General features: G+C 45.9%; 1 protein-coding gene across 2 annotated transcripts in view; it reads right to left on the bottom strand.

The window, feature by feature from the left end:
* The window catches only part of ARFGEF2 (ADP ribosylation factor guanine nucleotide exchange factor 2), a 93,519-nt gene that overhangs the window by 49,757 nt on the left and 26,964 nt on the right, over positions 1-16,798 (bottom strand). For both annotated transcript variants that reach the window (XM_029915954.1, XM_029915955.1), the window contains exons 7-13: positions 9,844-9,912; positions 7,799-7,950; positions 5,022-5,152; positions 3,403-3,637; positions 2,689-2,788; positions 1,855-1,994; positions 506-614 (exon numbers count right to left, since the gene is read on the bottom strand). In XM_029915954.1, coding sequence (XP_029771814.1) covers positions 506-614; positions 1,855-1,994; positions 2,689-2,788; positions 3,403-3,637; positions 5,022-5,152; positions 7,799-7,950; positions 9,844-9,912 — 936 coding nt within the window. The remainder of the gene's footprint in view (positions 1-505; positions 615-1,854; positions 1,995-2,688; positions 2,789-3,402; positions 3,638-5,021; positions 5,153-7,798; positions 7,951-9,843; positions 9,913-16,798) is intronic.

The raw sequence follows: 16,798 nt of genomic DNA, 5'->3' as shown, positions 1-16,798 counted from the left end.
GGATACTTTACTTAAAAACTCACTTGCTCTGGAACTCGATCAGCTAATTCTAAAAACTGCAAAAACTGTCGAGCCACTTGAAGAGCAGTGAATAGGAAGTCCTGCTCTAAAAGGTACAAATTCACTAAGACCTCAAGGCCTCTGAAAAGGCCGGTATCGGCGCAAGAATGGGCAAAACCCATAGAAAAGAACAGAAGATTCAGGAACAGGCTTCCTTCCATAGGGAAATCCGTGTATCATAAAGGTGCCTCAAGGTGAGGAGGGAAGGAGACTACTAGAAACATGTCACAACAACTGTCTCTCCACTTGGGAAAATGACTAAATTAGAGCACAACTCATACCATTCCCCCCAAATTCCAGAGGCATTAAAGAGTAGGAGCTTTAAGGTAGTCAGCAAACTAAAGCGTTTTGCTAATTCTGAGACGGTGACCCAAACACAGCTCTCCCCGACAGGCACAAGCAGCCTGCTGTGAAGGGAGGCGGTGGTATGGAAGTGCTCTCTCACCGAGGCTGGTCTGGTGGTTGGGGTTCACATACAGGTCTTTGCTCCACTCCACCATGCACTTGAGGATGGACACGAGGCACTCCAAACCTTTCTTCCTCAGACTGAGCTCCTAAAGGATGGAAGGGACATGGCACAGAGGCTTAACATTTAAACTGAGTGCAGACGTCTATGGGGCTCTTAGGGAACCCCAAGATCAAGAGTCGCAGGCTCAGGGGAGCCTGGGTGGCTCAGTTGGTTAAGCATCTGACTCCTGATTTCTACTCAGGTCATGATCCCAGGTCATGGAATCAAGCCCTGTGTTGGGCTTCAAACTGAGCATAGAGCCTGCTCAAGATATTTTTCTCTCTTTCTCTCTCTCCCTCTATCCCTTCCCCCTGCTTGTGTGTGCTCTCTCAAAATAAAATGAATCTTTAAAAAAAAGTAAAAAAAAAGTTGTACACTCTACCTACTGAACCAGCCAGATACACCAAGTGTTATCTGAATTTTTAAAAGGAAGTTATTCATTGTTTATGTAATTCAAAAAACACTTGACACTTTACTTTTTAAAAAACCAACAGGGTCTTAGCCAGTGATTGCCCCCCGCCCCCCAAAAAAAGGAGAAAAGAATTTTACATCATCCAGCAAATGAGTGATTCTGAACACATTCTTACTCCTCAAACACTCACAAGTGCATTCCATCTTAAGGTTTGCTCAACAAGTAAATAAAAAATATTGTTTTTTTAAGTAGCACTTTTTAAAAAATTGAATGTGAATCACAGATAACCTAAAGAAATGCAAATAGTTTAGGTTCAAAACAGCACTACGGTGACACAGAGCTCTCTGTGAATCTAATGATGGCTATGGACCTTCTAGGGAAAATGCCCAAACACCAAAATTGTACACATAATTCCAGGCAGCTCATAGACCTTTTGACCAGTTCCTTCAGAGACCTTAGCTTAAGATCCTGTTCTCTGTGTAGGCAGACTAACTAGGTAATCCAAGAGGCAATTTCCTTTGCCTTACTGGAGCCTGGGATCCTGTTTTCATTCAATCTTTGGAACAGTGACTAAGTGTGAACTCGCTTCCTACAGGTCTAGGCTCAATGTCCCCCCAAGGGCTAGCCTCATGACCCCATTAAAAGTGGTAATACCCCCACTTGTAGCACTCCTTCATCCCTGCCTTATTCTCCTCTAGAGCATATTTCTCCACTGTCTGCTAGAAAGTGCCATGACTACAGCAACCGTGCATGCTCATGAGGGTGTCTTTTCATGGCTGTATTCCAGCACCACGGACAGCGCCTGCCTGGCACTCCATAAATGTTTACTGGCACAAAGGCACTTTAAATACAAACAGGTTCTCAGGGTTTTTACCTGCAGAGGTGTCATTCCCAGCTCATGTCCACTTCTTCCCTGAGCGATTTTGGATAAATCACTCACGAGACGCTCAAAAATGTTAGCAGCATTTAAGTCACAGTCGTAGTTGACATAAATGTCCACCACACACTGGGCATCTTAGAAAAACATACACAGATACTAGAAATTCTGATTAAGCACACATAGCAGTTAGGTTTTCTTATCAAATGAGATTCCTTTTTCAAAAATGCTTCCCCATAAACTACTGACTCAGGTGGACACACCTCCCTCAGGAAAAGTGTGTCAAACATTCTAGAAGTTGGGAGGACCACCTCTCCAAGGCTCGCTCTCCTCAAAAGAAGTAACAGTTGCCTGATCACCTCTTAAAGTCGTCTAACTAATGAAATCGTGTTTGATGATCGACGGGGCGGGGGCGGGGGCCTCAGTTGACAGCACACGACTGTGCGTGGGTAAGGTAAAGCCAAATTTACCTTAGCATCCAATCAAGGGTTGGCAGCACCAACGCCTTGGGTCCTGCGACTAGCAAACGGTTCAGTTTGCAGGTAGAGTGACCAAGTCTCCTAGTTTTGCAGGATTACGGGGTTTCTCAGGACTCTGTGCTAAGACCACAAAGTGCTGGGCAAAACAGATTGAGCTGGCCATCCTCTAAAGGAGAGGTGGGGCCGGACTAGACATTAGGTTAGCATTAGCCTTTGAGGGTAAGGGTTTCCCAGCACTGCATTAAAACTCTAAAAGCAGAAAGTAAAGGGCTCAATCTGGATTCTGGAGAATGAAAGCATCAAAACCATTTCTGGGTAAATCAATGGATGAGCACCCTCGGGGTGAAAATACCTGCACAGATCCTCGTCAGAGTCTGAATGACCATCCACCTGTGCTCAAAAGAACTTGTTGATGTTTCTAAAATGTTCAGGAAAATCTCTTTGAAAAAGACCTACATGGCATGAAGACAAAGGAGAACACTAATTAATACAATTTAACTTAGGACTCAAAAACCCCAAAGGCTTTGGGGAGCTGGCAGAGTAAAAGAGCAACGCACACACGCACTGTGGAGGCACACTGAGTCCTGGCCTCCTGTGGGGATGGCTAGTGGGCTGGGCCCACAGAGACCCGGAGACCGTCAGCCCCCTCAGAAGTAGGAGCAGCTGCTCCTGTGCGGCCAGTAAGAGCTGCCAGGCACAAAGGACGGCTAGGGTATGATTTTGAGAGAAACCAGGAACCTGGTTTCTTTACATGGATTTTCATGTAAAATCAGACTTCTTGATTTGCCAACTAATTCAGGTCATTTCAAACAATTTATAGGCTAACCAAACATGTCCAGGGGGCTGAGCCCAGCATAGAGACGGCCTGATTTAAACTTCTGGTTAAAATGAAACGCATGCAAGATTTGGGGGCAAGAACTTTCAGAAGGTATTTTCTTGCTCATTCAAAAAGTCCTTCTTTGGGGTGCCAGGAAGTAGACTATATAACTCACAGACTCACCAGGAGTTAACGCACTGAGTATAAACACCATCATCATAAAACAAAAAATCTTTTCAGAGCCCATACCTCTATCTGCATTTTCAAGTGCATTTTAAAGTTTGAGAGAAGGGTAAGAAAAATGGCCAGAGAGAGCTCAAAGACATCGGGCACTGAAGAGACGCCGTTTTTGGACAGGGCCACGCAGAGATACTGCTTGATTGCGTTGACGAACATCTCATGAGTCCTGAAGACGGGGCCCGCGTTCTGCAGCACCGACAGGAGCAGCTGCAGGGAGACGATCTTGGAGCGCAGCTCGTGGGATCTGGGACACAAAGTGAGAAACGGTGATGGCACTTCAACATTCCATTTCAAAAACGTGTTTCTTGATGAGGCTTCACTCCTGTACCAGTGAGCAGGATTTTCTGAGAGCCAGTGAGTTAAGACTTGGCACCAGCAGGGGCACCTGGGTGGCTCAGTCGGTTAAGTGGCCGACATCAGCTCAGGTCATGATCTTGAGGTTCACAAATTGGAGCCCTGCGTCAGGCTCTGTGCTGACAGTTCAGAGCCTGAAGCCTGCTTTGGATTCTGTGTCTCCCTCTCTCTCTGCCCTCCTTTGCTTGTGCTCTGTCTCTCTCACTCTTGAAAATCACAAAACATTAAAAAAAAAAAAAAAATTGGCACCAGCACCTGAATGCCAAGTGAGGGCCGATGGCATGAGGTGGGCCCTCCTGGAACCCGTAGGACTGTGAGAACAGGAACTGCCAACTCCTACTACTTTTTCTCTCTCCCTGCCAAAAATAGGGAATACAGCAGGAGCAAAATAAATATAAACTGACTCCAGAAAGCTGGTTCTGCCAACTAACCTGATATAATCAATCACTTTACATCATATATCATGTGAAACTGAAACGTGGGTCTTGCTCCACCTTTATGGGCGACGCAAACGGTGCTTTTTATCTACCTGTCTCCTGCTCCCCACCGCCACCCACAGGGCTGGAAAGAAAGGGAAATCTTCCTGAATCATCTCCTTAGTGGTCACTGTATCTCAACAGAAGAGCTGAAGATTATTATTAGCAACTAATAATAACAGTGGCTATAAAACTCACAAAGTGCAGGCCCTGCACTCAGGATGTGATTACATCATCGCATGTAATTGATCCTGCGGCAACTTTCCACATTCCCATTTTTCTGATGAGGTTCAGTAATTCATACGGTGGTGGAGTTGGTCTCGAGCGAGCTAGGAGGGAATGCGGCTTTCTGGCTCCAGAGGGCTATCATCCCTGCAGTAACTGGTTCACTACAAAGAATGGCTTGGCTTCTCTGGGTTGAGTCTGATGCTTAAATCTGTACCCATGAAGCAGAGAGCTTTCCAACGAGGGCGGGGAAGGGAGGTTCGTACACATCCTGCCTCTGCCCACCCTGCACCGGATTAAATTCATCAGTCAGGAAAAAGAGGGGGCACATTCAATATCAGGATGATTTTTCACACACGAGCCAAGGAAAACAACACAGACAAAATCTTGGTTGGTGTGGACGCAGAGACAACTCCCTATGAGAGGCCTGCAGGGACAGCAGGAGGGTGGAAAGCTGTGAACTCCTGCATTTGCAGCCACCATGGGACAAGGCACTGGGGTTTCGTGGAACCCCTGAGATCCTCCTGGGTCATGGGTTGGGTTAAACACGGCCAAGAACTGCTGTCTGCTTACTTTGGGTCTGGGGGGCCTTCACCAAGGGGCTTCATGGACAGCTTGCAAAGGGAGCGAAACACCAGGAAGGCGTCCTTCTGCAGAATGTGAGAGAACCTGGCGGCCACCTGTTGGCCCTGTGCGTCTGATTCCTGAGATTAGAAACAAATAAGAGAAAAATCAAACCATCAGAACCAAATAAGAACTCTTTTCGAAAATAAGAAATGTAATTATCTCATGGAAATTAAAATGCTTGTATTGAAGGGGGAAGTGAGGAATGTGGGGAAAGGGGCAATATGTCAAAATAGGAGCGATGGGGGAGTCATTTAGCAATTCTAAAACCTTGTTCCATGTCCTTTAAAAAGTGGGCGTGGATTGCTTAATGATAAATGAGCAAACCCCAAACCATTACAAATCTGAGACAAATACAGTTGACCCTTGAACAACACGGGTTTGAACTGCATGGACCCACCATCTGTGGGTGTTTTCAGTAAATGAAGTACAGGATTGTGGATGTATCTTTTCTTCCTCATGATTTTGTTTTCTCTAGTCTACTTTACTGTTTAGAATATGGTATATAATACATACATATGTAATATGCGTTAATCAACTGTTTATGCCACTGGTCAGGCTTCCAGTCAGCAGGTTATTAGTAGTTAAGTTTTGGGGGAGTGAAACGTCATGCAGATTCTCAGCTGCATGGGGCTACTGCCCCGAGCCCCGGCATTATTTAAGGGTCACATGTATAAGTAACTCTATTAGCTTGGATAACAGTATTTCTAAGAAACTACTGCAGGATAGATGGGGGGAAATGAAAGGCATTTTAAAATATACTTCTTTAACTAAAAAAGTAAGCTACATTTAAAAATAGAAAGTATTTGTAACATATGACAAAGATTAATATGCTCAACATATAAAAAGTTGTTATAATTCATTAAGGAAACAGAAACCTTCCACCCAAATGAAAAACAGGCAACAAACAAACAAACAAAACAAAACCAAAAACAACCATGAATAAGCAATTCACCAAGAAATGCAGATGACAGATTAACCTAAATAATCTTACTACTGAGTATTAAGGCAGGATCCTTCTCCCAACAGACTATAAGATTCTCAATAAATTCTATTGCCCGGTTGTGATGAGGGAAGGGGGAGATGAGCGCCGGCAGCCTACAGGCGGGCAGAGAGTGGAGCATTACCTCCCCAGCAGGCTAATGTGATGTTAAGGAACAAAAGCCTCAAAGCTTCCAACTCGTGACCCAGCAATATCACTTGTAGGAATTTATCCTAAAGAAAGAATTAAGGATGTGCACAAGATTTATCTATAGGGATGTTCATTATAGAACCGTTTCCTGTGATAAAACTGAAATAACATCAAAACCTAATGGAGAATTGATAAAATAGATTATGGTAATCCACATGACAGAATTTTACACGACCACTCAAAAAATTAGTTGGGTCTATATATACTGATGTGGAAAGATGTTCATATAACAGTGCTGTGTGAACAAAGCAAGTCACAGCCCAGTCTACAAGGCAAGGGTCCTTCATGGAGAGGGAAGTACATCCCTTTAAGTGCATTCTTTCTTAATGGGAATGACATAACCCCATGTGGACTACTGCAGACCGAATGCTTATGCCTCCCCCCACCACGCTCATTCATAAATTGGTATCTAATCCCCAGAGTGATGGTATCTGGGGGGTGGGGCCTTTGGGAGGTGATTATATCAAGAGGGTAGAGTCCTCATGAATGGGATTAGTGTCCTTATTAAAGAGACCCAGAAAGCTCCGGGCCACATAAGAAGACAGTCATTTACAAATCAGAAAACAGGCCCTCACCAGACACAAAACTGCCGGTTCCTTGATTTTGGACTTCCTCGCCTCCACAACTGTGAGAAGTATATTTTGATTGCTTATAAACCACCCAATCTACGCTACCGTGTTGTGGCAGTCCAAACAGCTACGGCGGGGACAGGTGCCGGTTCTTGGCGGAGGGCTGGAAAAAAGCTTGCTGTTTTTATGTATAAAGCACAGACACACATATAATACATCAACAGGTATACACTGTATCAGTGGCTTTAAAATTCACGACAAGGGGGTGGTGAGTCAGAAAAAGGAATATATAACAAGGCTTGGGGGAGCTGATCATGCAAAAGGTTGAGAAACACTAGTGAAAGAGAGCAGGTAGTGGGTTCAAGTGGGCCATTAACATCGTAGTTCTCCCTGTTTTGAATGATTATATATAGTATTTTCATGAGAACAACAAGGCTATTAAAAAAAATGATATGACAGATCCAGGAGTCTGAAAGGATGCTCATAACACACACTAAATTTCAAAAGCAGGTTACAAAACGACAAGTATCTTGTGTGATTACATTTAAGTGAAAAAAAATATGAGAGGAGGAGAAAAATCTAGAAGGATATAAGTAAAATGTTAGCAAGGGTTATCTCTAGCTTAGGGGATCATGGATGACTTTCATTTCCCTATTTTTCCTTCTCTGTATTTTCTTACTCTTCTGTAATGAATGTATATTGAAGGAAAGAAAAAGGGCAGCAAGTCTAAGTTTTTACAAGTCTGAACAACAAGGCTTGACAACAACGCTCTACACAACCAACAGCAACAGTCCAGGAACGGAACCCACTAATACAAAGCATATCAGGCCAGGACAGTGTGACTAGTGACAGTGTGACTAGTGAATTGCTGGTTTTCACTCGCTTCTTCTGCTAGAGATTTAAATCTGCATCTTCTAAAAAAGGGAACTTCGAGACGCATCTGTATGGGAAGGTCACCAACATACCAGATTATCCGCCGACGACAAGGACTGCCTGTCGTCCGCTATCCCGTTGGTCTGTGAGTTTTCGTCGGCTGCTGGCGGCACAGCACATTCCTGGCACTCCGCTTCCCCTGTGACCCTCTCGGGCTCGGTCACACCGTGCTTTTGTGCTGCTTCTTGAAACACAGGTGCAGAAGTCATCACCACATTAGTACTTATCCTATACAGCAGCCTGACCCCGGGAAGAAGTTATTCACATGATCTGCCGGCTCCTACTTTTCCCCCTTTCTCTTCGCACTACCTTAGGAACTGACATAATACAGAAAAAGGCCTGGGCAAAGTGGGGCTCAGACTTCACGTGTGCCCATTATCCACAGTCCCATTCCCTGGAGGTTTCATTCATACCGCAGTCCGTGTCAGTGGGGTCTCCAGAATTGAGCAACACAGCAGCCCTACTCATCCCTGTCCACTTCTGGAAAAGGTTAGAAGCAGCTAAACATGCAAAGCACAGATTTTTTTTTAAAGGGCTACTAATTGTGGCGTTAAAGAAGAAGAGCTATGTAAATGAAAAGAGTTTGAGGGGCGCCTGGGTGGCTCAGTCGGTTAAGCCTCCGACTTCGGCTCAGGTCAGATCTCACGTTCGTGGGTTCGAGCCCCGCATCAGGCTCTGTGCTGCCAGCTAGCTCAGAGCCTGGAGCCTGCTTCCAGTTCTGTGTCTCCTTCTCTCTCTGCCCCTCCCCATCTCATGCTCTGTCTCTCTCAGTATCAAAAATAAATAAAACAAAAAAAAAATTTAAAAAGAGTTTGATACTTATGACGGAAGACCTTAGTTATGAGGCGGGGGGAGAGGGGGCCTAAAAAAAAAAAAAAAAAACCCCGAAAAACAAAAAACAAAAATTGATCTGAGCTTCCTGGCAGCCATGTGAAAAGGGAAAGATGAAGAATTAAAATTATTCTATTTTAAAGATATTTCTACTGGAGTGTACATTTTTACATTCTATTAATTTTACTTAATTCTACATGAAATAAATAATGAAGTCTATGAGTATAGACTGGTGATAACCTAAATTAACAAAAGAACAGGGCTTAGAGCAGTGGATCAAACTTCTTTGACAGGGACCCTCAGTAAGAAATATATTTTAATGGGACGCCTGGGTGGCTCAGTTGGTCAAGTGTCTGACTTCAGCTTGGGTCATGAGCTAAAGGTTCATGGGCCTGAGCCCTGGGTTGGGCTCCATGCTGGCAATGCAGAGCCTGCTTTGGATTTTCTTCCGCCTCCGACATGTGTGTGCGTGTGTGTGCACATGGGCTCTTGCTCAAGGTAAATAAACTTAAAAAAACAAAAACCATGACCCAATACACATGTGTGCACATAATAACCGAAGCACACGTTCATGAAACAGTGCTTAACATGACCACCGCGATGCATTCCGCTTCTATTCTCACGTTATGCTCTCTCACTTCACTTAAGAAACGCTGATTCTAACGCCCTAACTTAATGATTTCTCAAACCATGAATGGTTTACTGCCACTGGAACCAAGCGTTCAACACACAGGCATGGACCTAAGATTTGGGGCAAAAAAAAAAAAAGAGCTCATCCAACAGTCATTCTGAGCTATACAAGTTTAATTCCACCAAAACCACGCCATAAAACTGAGGGAGCTGGGAACGAAAACAAGACAAAGGTTCCCTGTGCATCTGACGCCCACTGACGCGGGGACTGTCCCCTTGCCACATCCATGGTTGGCCGGGCACATTCAGCAGCACCTCAGGACTCCCAGCCGCTCCTGGGAAAAGCTGGATATACCTGGGAGCAGCGGCCTTCTGTCTTCCGTGTGGAGTGCCTCATTCTAGCACCGTCAGACTGTGCTTTCTGAACCCGGCCCCAGTGAGAATAAAATTAATCACTGAAAAGAGGTAATTTCTGAGTTCTACATGAAAGATGGGCAGATATGGGCAGACTCCGTTTCCATTTCACCGAGGGTGGGCACTCCACCACTAAAAGCATCTGCCCAAGGACTTTCTCAGAGGCGTGTGTGGGAGGAGAGGCGGGGCTCCTGGTTCTTACCTTTAACAGCGGATGTGACCACGTCTTCTAAGATCTCCTTCACCACCTCCTGGGCCCCGTCTTCAGTCCCTACACACACCCAGAGACAAAAACACATACATGTGGGTATTTCCAGGGAAAGCGAAGGAAGGGGCAGAAGGTCACATCTCAGAAGGCGAAGGGAGTCCTCTCCAAAGCCAAATCGGATTACGCCAACGAAAAACAAGTCTGTGCAATCTGGACACCCTCAGGCAGCATCTGTCACGACTTTGGGTTTCCCTCCACGGCTCACTCTTCCTTCCTAAGTCGCAGTGACGCGACCGAGGGCCCTCTCCACCGCCCAGAGTCGGAGGCAGGAGCCGGACTTCATCCAGCTACGCTGCTCAGCAGAACAGAAGACAGGGCTTTCTCTTGTGCCTTCACGTCCAGTGCCCCAGAGCCTCGGGAAGTGACATGCCTCCTGCTGCCTGGACTAGCCCGCACGCCACCCCCAGACCTCAGCATGAGGCTTCTACTGTGGGAAGTGAGGATTTACTAAATTTTAAATAAAATTATTCTGGACTCTTGATACTTTAGCGGAAGAGCTTCAGCATCAGTTTGTATAAACTAATTTTGGGAGAACAAGTAAAGAGTCCTGGACTAGACTTCTAGGAATAAACATCACACTGACCAAAAAGGTCACCACATTTAACAGAGCTAAAATAAACCCTTTAAATTCTTCCTGAGTAAGGACTTTCAATGAAGCCCTTATTTTTACGAGTTCTGTGCTTGGCCCACAAGGTCCTAGAGAGCAGCACAACGTCCTTTCATTTCCACTGAGCCTGATCCACCCAACTATTTACTTGTTCCCTCCCCACACATCCCCCAAGCTTTGCTGAGTATGACTGATGAATCAAACTATGCAACTATGTAAATGGCAAAGTAAATTTCTGGAAAACAGTGATGCTGTGTGCGCTTTTCTTAGCGGGCAAAAAAGAACTTGAAGGAAAGTCCGCAGCCACAGTGACAATCTCCTGTACCCATGTCCTCATCTGAACAAGGTGAGTTACACTGGCTCCCTGTGTGATCGTATTCAGGCATTCTGGCACCACCTCAGCCATTTTCACACATCACTCGTATTAGTATATTACCCGTGTATATTTAACAGAGCTCTTTACATTAACTCACCTTTAAACAAGAGTATTCACAGAGCCACAGGTTTCAGGCACTAGTTATACTTTCTGAATGCATGTGAAAATAAATGTGTTAACTATCGAAGTAAAAACTGTTTCTGTAGGAGCCACCTAAGACCATCTCATCTACATGTCACAAGATGTTTCCAAGTTCCTTTCCGGTTCCAACATTCTCTGATGCTACAGTTTAACACAATTATGATGAGCTTCCAAAGCCCCTTGTACACACTGAACACCTGAGACACACCAGTGTGGTGAACACAACATTGTATTCGAGGAGCCATAGGCTGGGGGAGCGGGCTCAGAGGTGGTAGAGTGGAGGCTGCAGAGTACACCTGGTCTGCAGGTAGGTGCTGATTAGCTTATGCACAGCCCCACCCCTCACCCAAGCTTTACTGAGGATTAATGGACAATTAAGACTTGTATATATTTGGGGCACCTGGGTGGCTCAGTTGGTTAAGCGTCTAACTTTGGTTCAGGTCATGATCTCACGGTTTGTGGGTTTGAGTCCCGCATCAGATTCTGTCTCCCTCTCTCTCTGCCCCTCCCCCGCTCATTCTCTCTCTCTCTCTCTCTCTCTCTCTCTCTCTCTCTCTCTCCCTCTCCCTCTCCCTCTTTCAAAAATAAACATTTAAAAAAAAACACTTGCATATACTTAAGGTACACAACTTGATGATTTGATAAACACTTTGAAATAATCACTACAGGCAAGCTAATTAACTATCCACCACCTCACACAGTTACCATTTTCTTCCTTTTTTGTGTGTCGTGAGAGCATGGAAGATCTACACTCAGCAGATTTCAAGTGCACAACATGCTGTTACCCGCGGTCATACTGCTGCATCTTACGTCTCCAGAACTCTGCCCCTCTTACCCAGACAAGTACCTCCCCTTTCTCCAACCACCATTCTACATTCCGTGTCAACGAATCTGACTACTCTAGGCACCTCATCTATGTGGACTCTCACAGTACTTGTCCTTTATTGAAAACATGTTTTGTTTTTGAGAGTGCAAGCAGGGGAGGGCAGAGAGGGGGGGCAGAGGATCTGAAGCAGGCTCTGCGCTGACAGCAGCAAGCCCAATGTGGGACCCTGACTCATGAAATGGGAGATCATGACCCAAGCCCGGGTCAGACGCTCAACTGACTAAGCCACTCAGGTGCCCCAGCAGTATCTGTCCTTTTGTGACTGGCTCATTTCACTTCGCATAACGCCCTCTGGACCCATCCGTGTTGTTACATAGGGCAGGATTTTCTTCTTTTCCAAGGCTGACTGATACTCCAGTGTGTGTGTGCATGCATGTGTATTATATCTGCACTTTATCCACTCATCTTTTGACATTTAGGTTATTTCTATATTTTGGCTATTGTGAATAATGCTGAAATGAACACGGGAGTGCAGGCGATCTCTTCAAGATCCTGATTTCATTTCCTTTGGAGATATACCTAGAAATAAAACTTCTGGATCATAAAGTGGTTCTATTTTTAATTTTCTGAGGAACCTCCATACTGTTTTCCGTGTCGGCCGCACCGATTTACATGCCTGTCAACAGGGCACAAGGACTCCTGTCTCTCCAGTGCTCACCTCGCTCCTGTCTCTCCCCTTTCTGATAACAGCCCTGCTAACGGGTGCGAGGTCATGTCTCATCCTGGTGTTGATTTGCATTTCCCTGATGGTGAGTGAAGCTGAGCACCTTTTTAAGTATCTGCTGGCCATTTGTAGGTCTTCTTTTGAGAAATACCTATTCAGGTTCTTTGTTTATTTTTCAATGTGTTATTTGTTTTCTTTTGCTACCGAGTGGTATAAGTTCCTTGTATATTTTAGATATTAACTCCTGATCAGATACACAGTTTGCAAATATGCTCTCCCATTTCACAGGATGCATTCAAACTCCGCTCATTGTTTCATTTGCTGTGCTTATGCAGGGTTTTTAAAAACATCTGAATTCGCTGTGAACATTTAAACACTGGGACACATGTCATAAAAATCCAGATCTGGCTTCAGAAAAGGATTATGTGGCAACATCAGGCCACAGTGGCTGGACCCAGGAGTAACTGGCCCCTTTAGCCAGGGTGTGAATCTGCAGATGTCCTGGTGCCTCAGTCCTTGCCGAGGTCAACTGTCTCTCATCCACTGAGGACAGGTGTTATCATAGTCAGCAGGAATGTGACACGCGTCTCTTGTCAAGAATGGCAGAAAAAGGCAGACCGACAGGGCTGGGTATTTGAAAGACATCAGAGAGAAAAATGCTCCCTGTGGAAGTGACTTCAACATGGGGAGGAGGTGTGAAGGCTCCAGAGCCAGTGTGTCTGGTTCAGGTCCCTGCTCTGCCACTTCCCAACGTGGGGACTTAGGTCACTTGATCCCCTCAAGCCTCAGTTCCCTCAGTAGTGAACAAGGACAATTTCCACAGCACTTACCTCACGGGGCCTAGTGAGGATTCAGTAAAAACAATACTCAGAAAGCGTTTCCAATGGTGCCTGAAGAGTGAGGAGTGGAAGGTTCATTTTTCTTAGGCCCACAGAGTGTGACTAGGGTAAGGTGCTCAGGATGCCCTCATGACAGAGGACTTCTCATTTCTGTCATCTGCCCGGCCCTGGAGACTAAGCCCACATCGAACTCTCCCAGCTCACCACACGGAAAGCAGTTTCAGTTACTTCAAGCCACCACTATCCTTCATTTCTACAGGGATCTTCCTTTTCCCTCACTGCAGTCTTCCAGTGAAACAGCATCAGGACCACTGTTATTTGGAGGGATAACAGTGTCTAACTCATTTTGCTCCACGGGCTCAATCCATAATGGTGCCTGGGCAAAATCGGAACATTCTCAGGCTAGGAAGGCGTGGGAGACTCAGGAGGCCCTAACTCCAGCGGAAGCTTCCTGCATGGGGAGCTGCGGCTGACGAGCCCCCACAGCGGCCCGGAAGTGACAGGACTCCCCACAGTATCCATGGGTCGCTTCGCCAGCTTGGGGCGGGTCTCAGAAGAGGCCCTTCTGGATGACATAATAACCACTAGGAAGATGCTGTGCTTAAGTTTCAAGCATGCTGTCAAAATGTTATGAAGCCAAATCAAATCAAATCCTTGTAAGGTTCAGAGTATAACGGTTTGCTGGTTCCCCGGGATGGCCAGCAGTCTCCACTGGGCCATTGCTGATTAGGCACAAGATCCTACCTGTTTCACAGAGTCTGTCCCTGAGAGGGTCACCCAGAACAGGTTCCGATGAAAGCACACCTTGCTGCCACTCCCTCCCCCGCCGGCAGGAGAATAACCCCCCCGTGGTAGGGCCCCGGGTACTAACCCCTACCCTTAGTCCTAACAGAGCTCGAAGGCTGTTTTTGGAAGGGGCTGTCCCTAGATTCCGGGCCATCCTAGCAGAGAGGGTAGCCATCTGACCAAGGTCCAGCCCATGAGGGGTGTGCACAAATTACTGGGGATTGCATCGGGTTCCAGAAAGGCTCCTCAGAAAGGGGCGGGACTCAGCTGGGAGTCCTGGAGCCCCTCCCTCTTCCTCCTTCCTGCCTAGAGCAAAAGGACAGCGTCTGGGACCATGAGGTAGCCCAGGAGGATGAAAGGCACATACTAAGAATAACTGGGGGGGAAATGGAAGGAACCTGAGACAGACCTTCCCACATCCCTGTTTTCTGTCCATTGAAGCAGGGACCAGGGGGGCTGGGGGCAGGCAGGGTAGTAAGATGCATTCACTCATTCATGCAGTTAACAAACTGAGGGCCTACGTGTTTGGCACCATTCCAGGCATTTGGACTAGATCACTGTTTAAAGCAAAGATCCTTATCCCCAAGGTGCTTACATTCTAGGTGGGACAGTAAATGACTACACATGCTGTACGCTACAGCGCTAGGGAAAGAGGAAAGCAGGAGGAGGCAGATGTGGGACTGGAAGGGACAAATGTGAACACATGGTGACAAGAAAAGTGTCATGCCTGTTTCCTAGAAACTGGTGTTTGGTTGTGTCCAAAGTCCAAGCACTTAGTAATGCGTACGAATACCAAAGGGAAAAAAAGCAGGGAACGTAGCTGTTCGCTCTCACATTCCAGCCACACGCCAGTATGGCTCCTCGACAGGAAGAAATGCATTAGGCAACCTCCTGTTGCAAAACAAATGTCCATCATACAAATGCTGTAGCCCCGTGAGTGGAAGCCTCCCTGCCTGGAAGCCTGTGTCGGCAACAGGTCAGAAAGGAGGGGGCCTGCGGGTGCATTTTGTTATTTTTATAGTGTTGATCTGAGATAATTTTTGTTTTCTCCTCGCACACAAAAATTAAAATTCCTAGGGGTGCCTGGGTGGCTCAGTCGGTTGAGCATCCGACTTCAGCTTGGGTCATGATCTCAGGGTTTATGGGTTCGAGTCCCGTGCCGGGCTCTGTGCTGAGAGCTAGCTCAGAGCCTGGAGCCTGTCTTCAGATTCTGTGTCTCCTCCTCTTTCTGCCTCTCCCCTGCTTATGCTGTCTGTCTCTGTCTCTGTCTCTGTCTCTCTCTCTCTCAAAAATAAATTAAGGGGCGCCTGGGTGGCTCAGTCGGTTAAGCCTCCGACTTCGGCTCAGGTCAGATCTCACGTTCGTGGGTTCGAGCCCCGCGTCGGGCTCTGTGCTGCCAGCTAGCTCAGAGCCTGGAGCCTGCTTCCTGTTCTGTGTCTCCTTCTCTCTCTGCCCCTCCCCCTCTCATGCTCTCTCTGTATCAAAAATAAATAAAAACAAACAAAAAATTAATTAATTAATTAAAACATTAAAAAAATTTTAAAAATTAAAATTCCTTAAGCAGAGGGCCAGGTGCTAACACGGAAGACAGGCTCACTTTACAGGACCATGCCCACCACTGTCACATCTGGTCACAATATTAACTGCTGACCATTGTTCTGGAACCTCCTTTATTAAGCTGAAACTTCCTTGAAAGCTAATTATAGCAAACACTTATACAGATCCCAGGGCCAGGTCTCATTGGATTCTCACAGACTTGTAGGGCAAGTACTAGCGATAGACTCATTTTACAGATGAGAAGCCTGAGCTCAGAGAGGTTAAAGATTCTCCCAAGGTCACAGAGCTACTACATGGCAGAGTCTGGAAACGGGCTGTCTGATCAGAATCTCCATACTGGTTGGAAAGAAGATAGCTCTTCTCTAGTTTATAGTACTTAGGGGTTGGGTTGGGTTTTTCTTTTTTTTCCTTAAAGAATGAGATGCAAGAAGAAAAAAATGAGCTAAGAAATCTTTAAACACACAGGTATTTATTTACCTACAATAGATACTCGTTTGCTGTATAAATGTAATGTCTCATGCATGGTAGGAGTCAAAAGTCAGGATCTTAAAAATGATCTTAAAAAAAAAACAAGAAGTGGGGCACCTGGCTGGCTCAGTCAGGTAGAGCATGTGACCCTTGATCTCCAGGATGTGAATTCAAATCCCACACTGGGTGTGGAGCCTACTTAAAAAAAAATAAATAAACATATGGGGTGCCTGGGTGGCTCAGTCAGTTAGGCAGCCAACTTCAGCTCAGGTCCTGATCTCATGGTTTGTGGGTTCGAGCTCCGCGTCTGGCTCTGTGCTGACAGCTCGGAGCCTGGGGCCTGCTTCCGATTCCCTGTCTGTCTCTCTGCCCCTCCCCCGTTCACTCTCTATCTCAGAAATAAATATTACAAAAGAAAGAAAGAAAACAAGGAGTGACTGCTACTGGGAACAGGATTTCTTGTGGGTGTAATGAAAATGTTCTAAAACTGACTGTGGCGACGAGTGCAAGCTCTGTGAAGATACTAAAAATAGCTGAACTGTACATTTTAAACAGGTGAATTTAG

Source organism: Suricata suricatta, chromosome 12 (assembly GCF_006229205.1).
Source record: "Suricata suricatta isolate VVHF042 chromosome 12, meerkat_22Aug2017_6uvM2_HiC, whole genome shotgun sequence".
Classification (NCBI taxonomy): domain Eukaryota; kingdom Metazoa; phylum Chordata; class Mammalia; order Carnivora; family Herpestidae; genus Suricata; species Suricata suricatta.
This window is presented reverse-complemented; position numbering and strand designations above follow the sequence as displayed.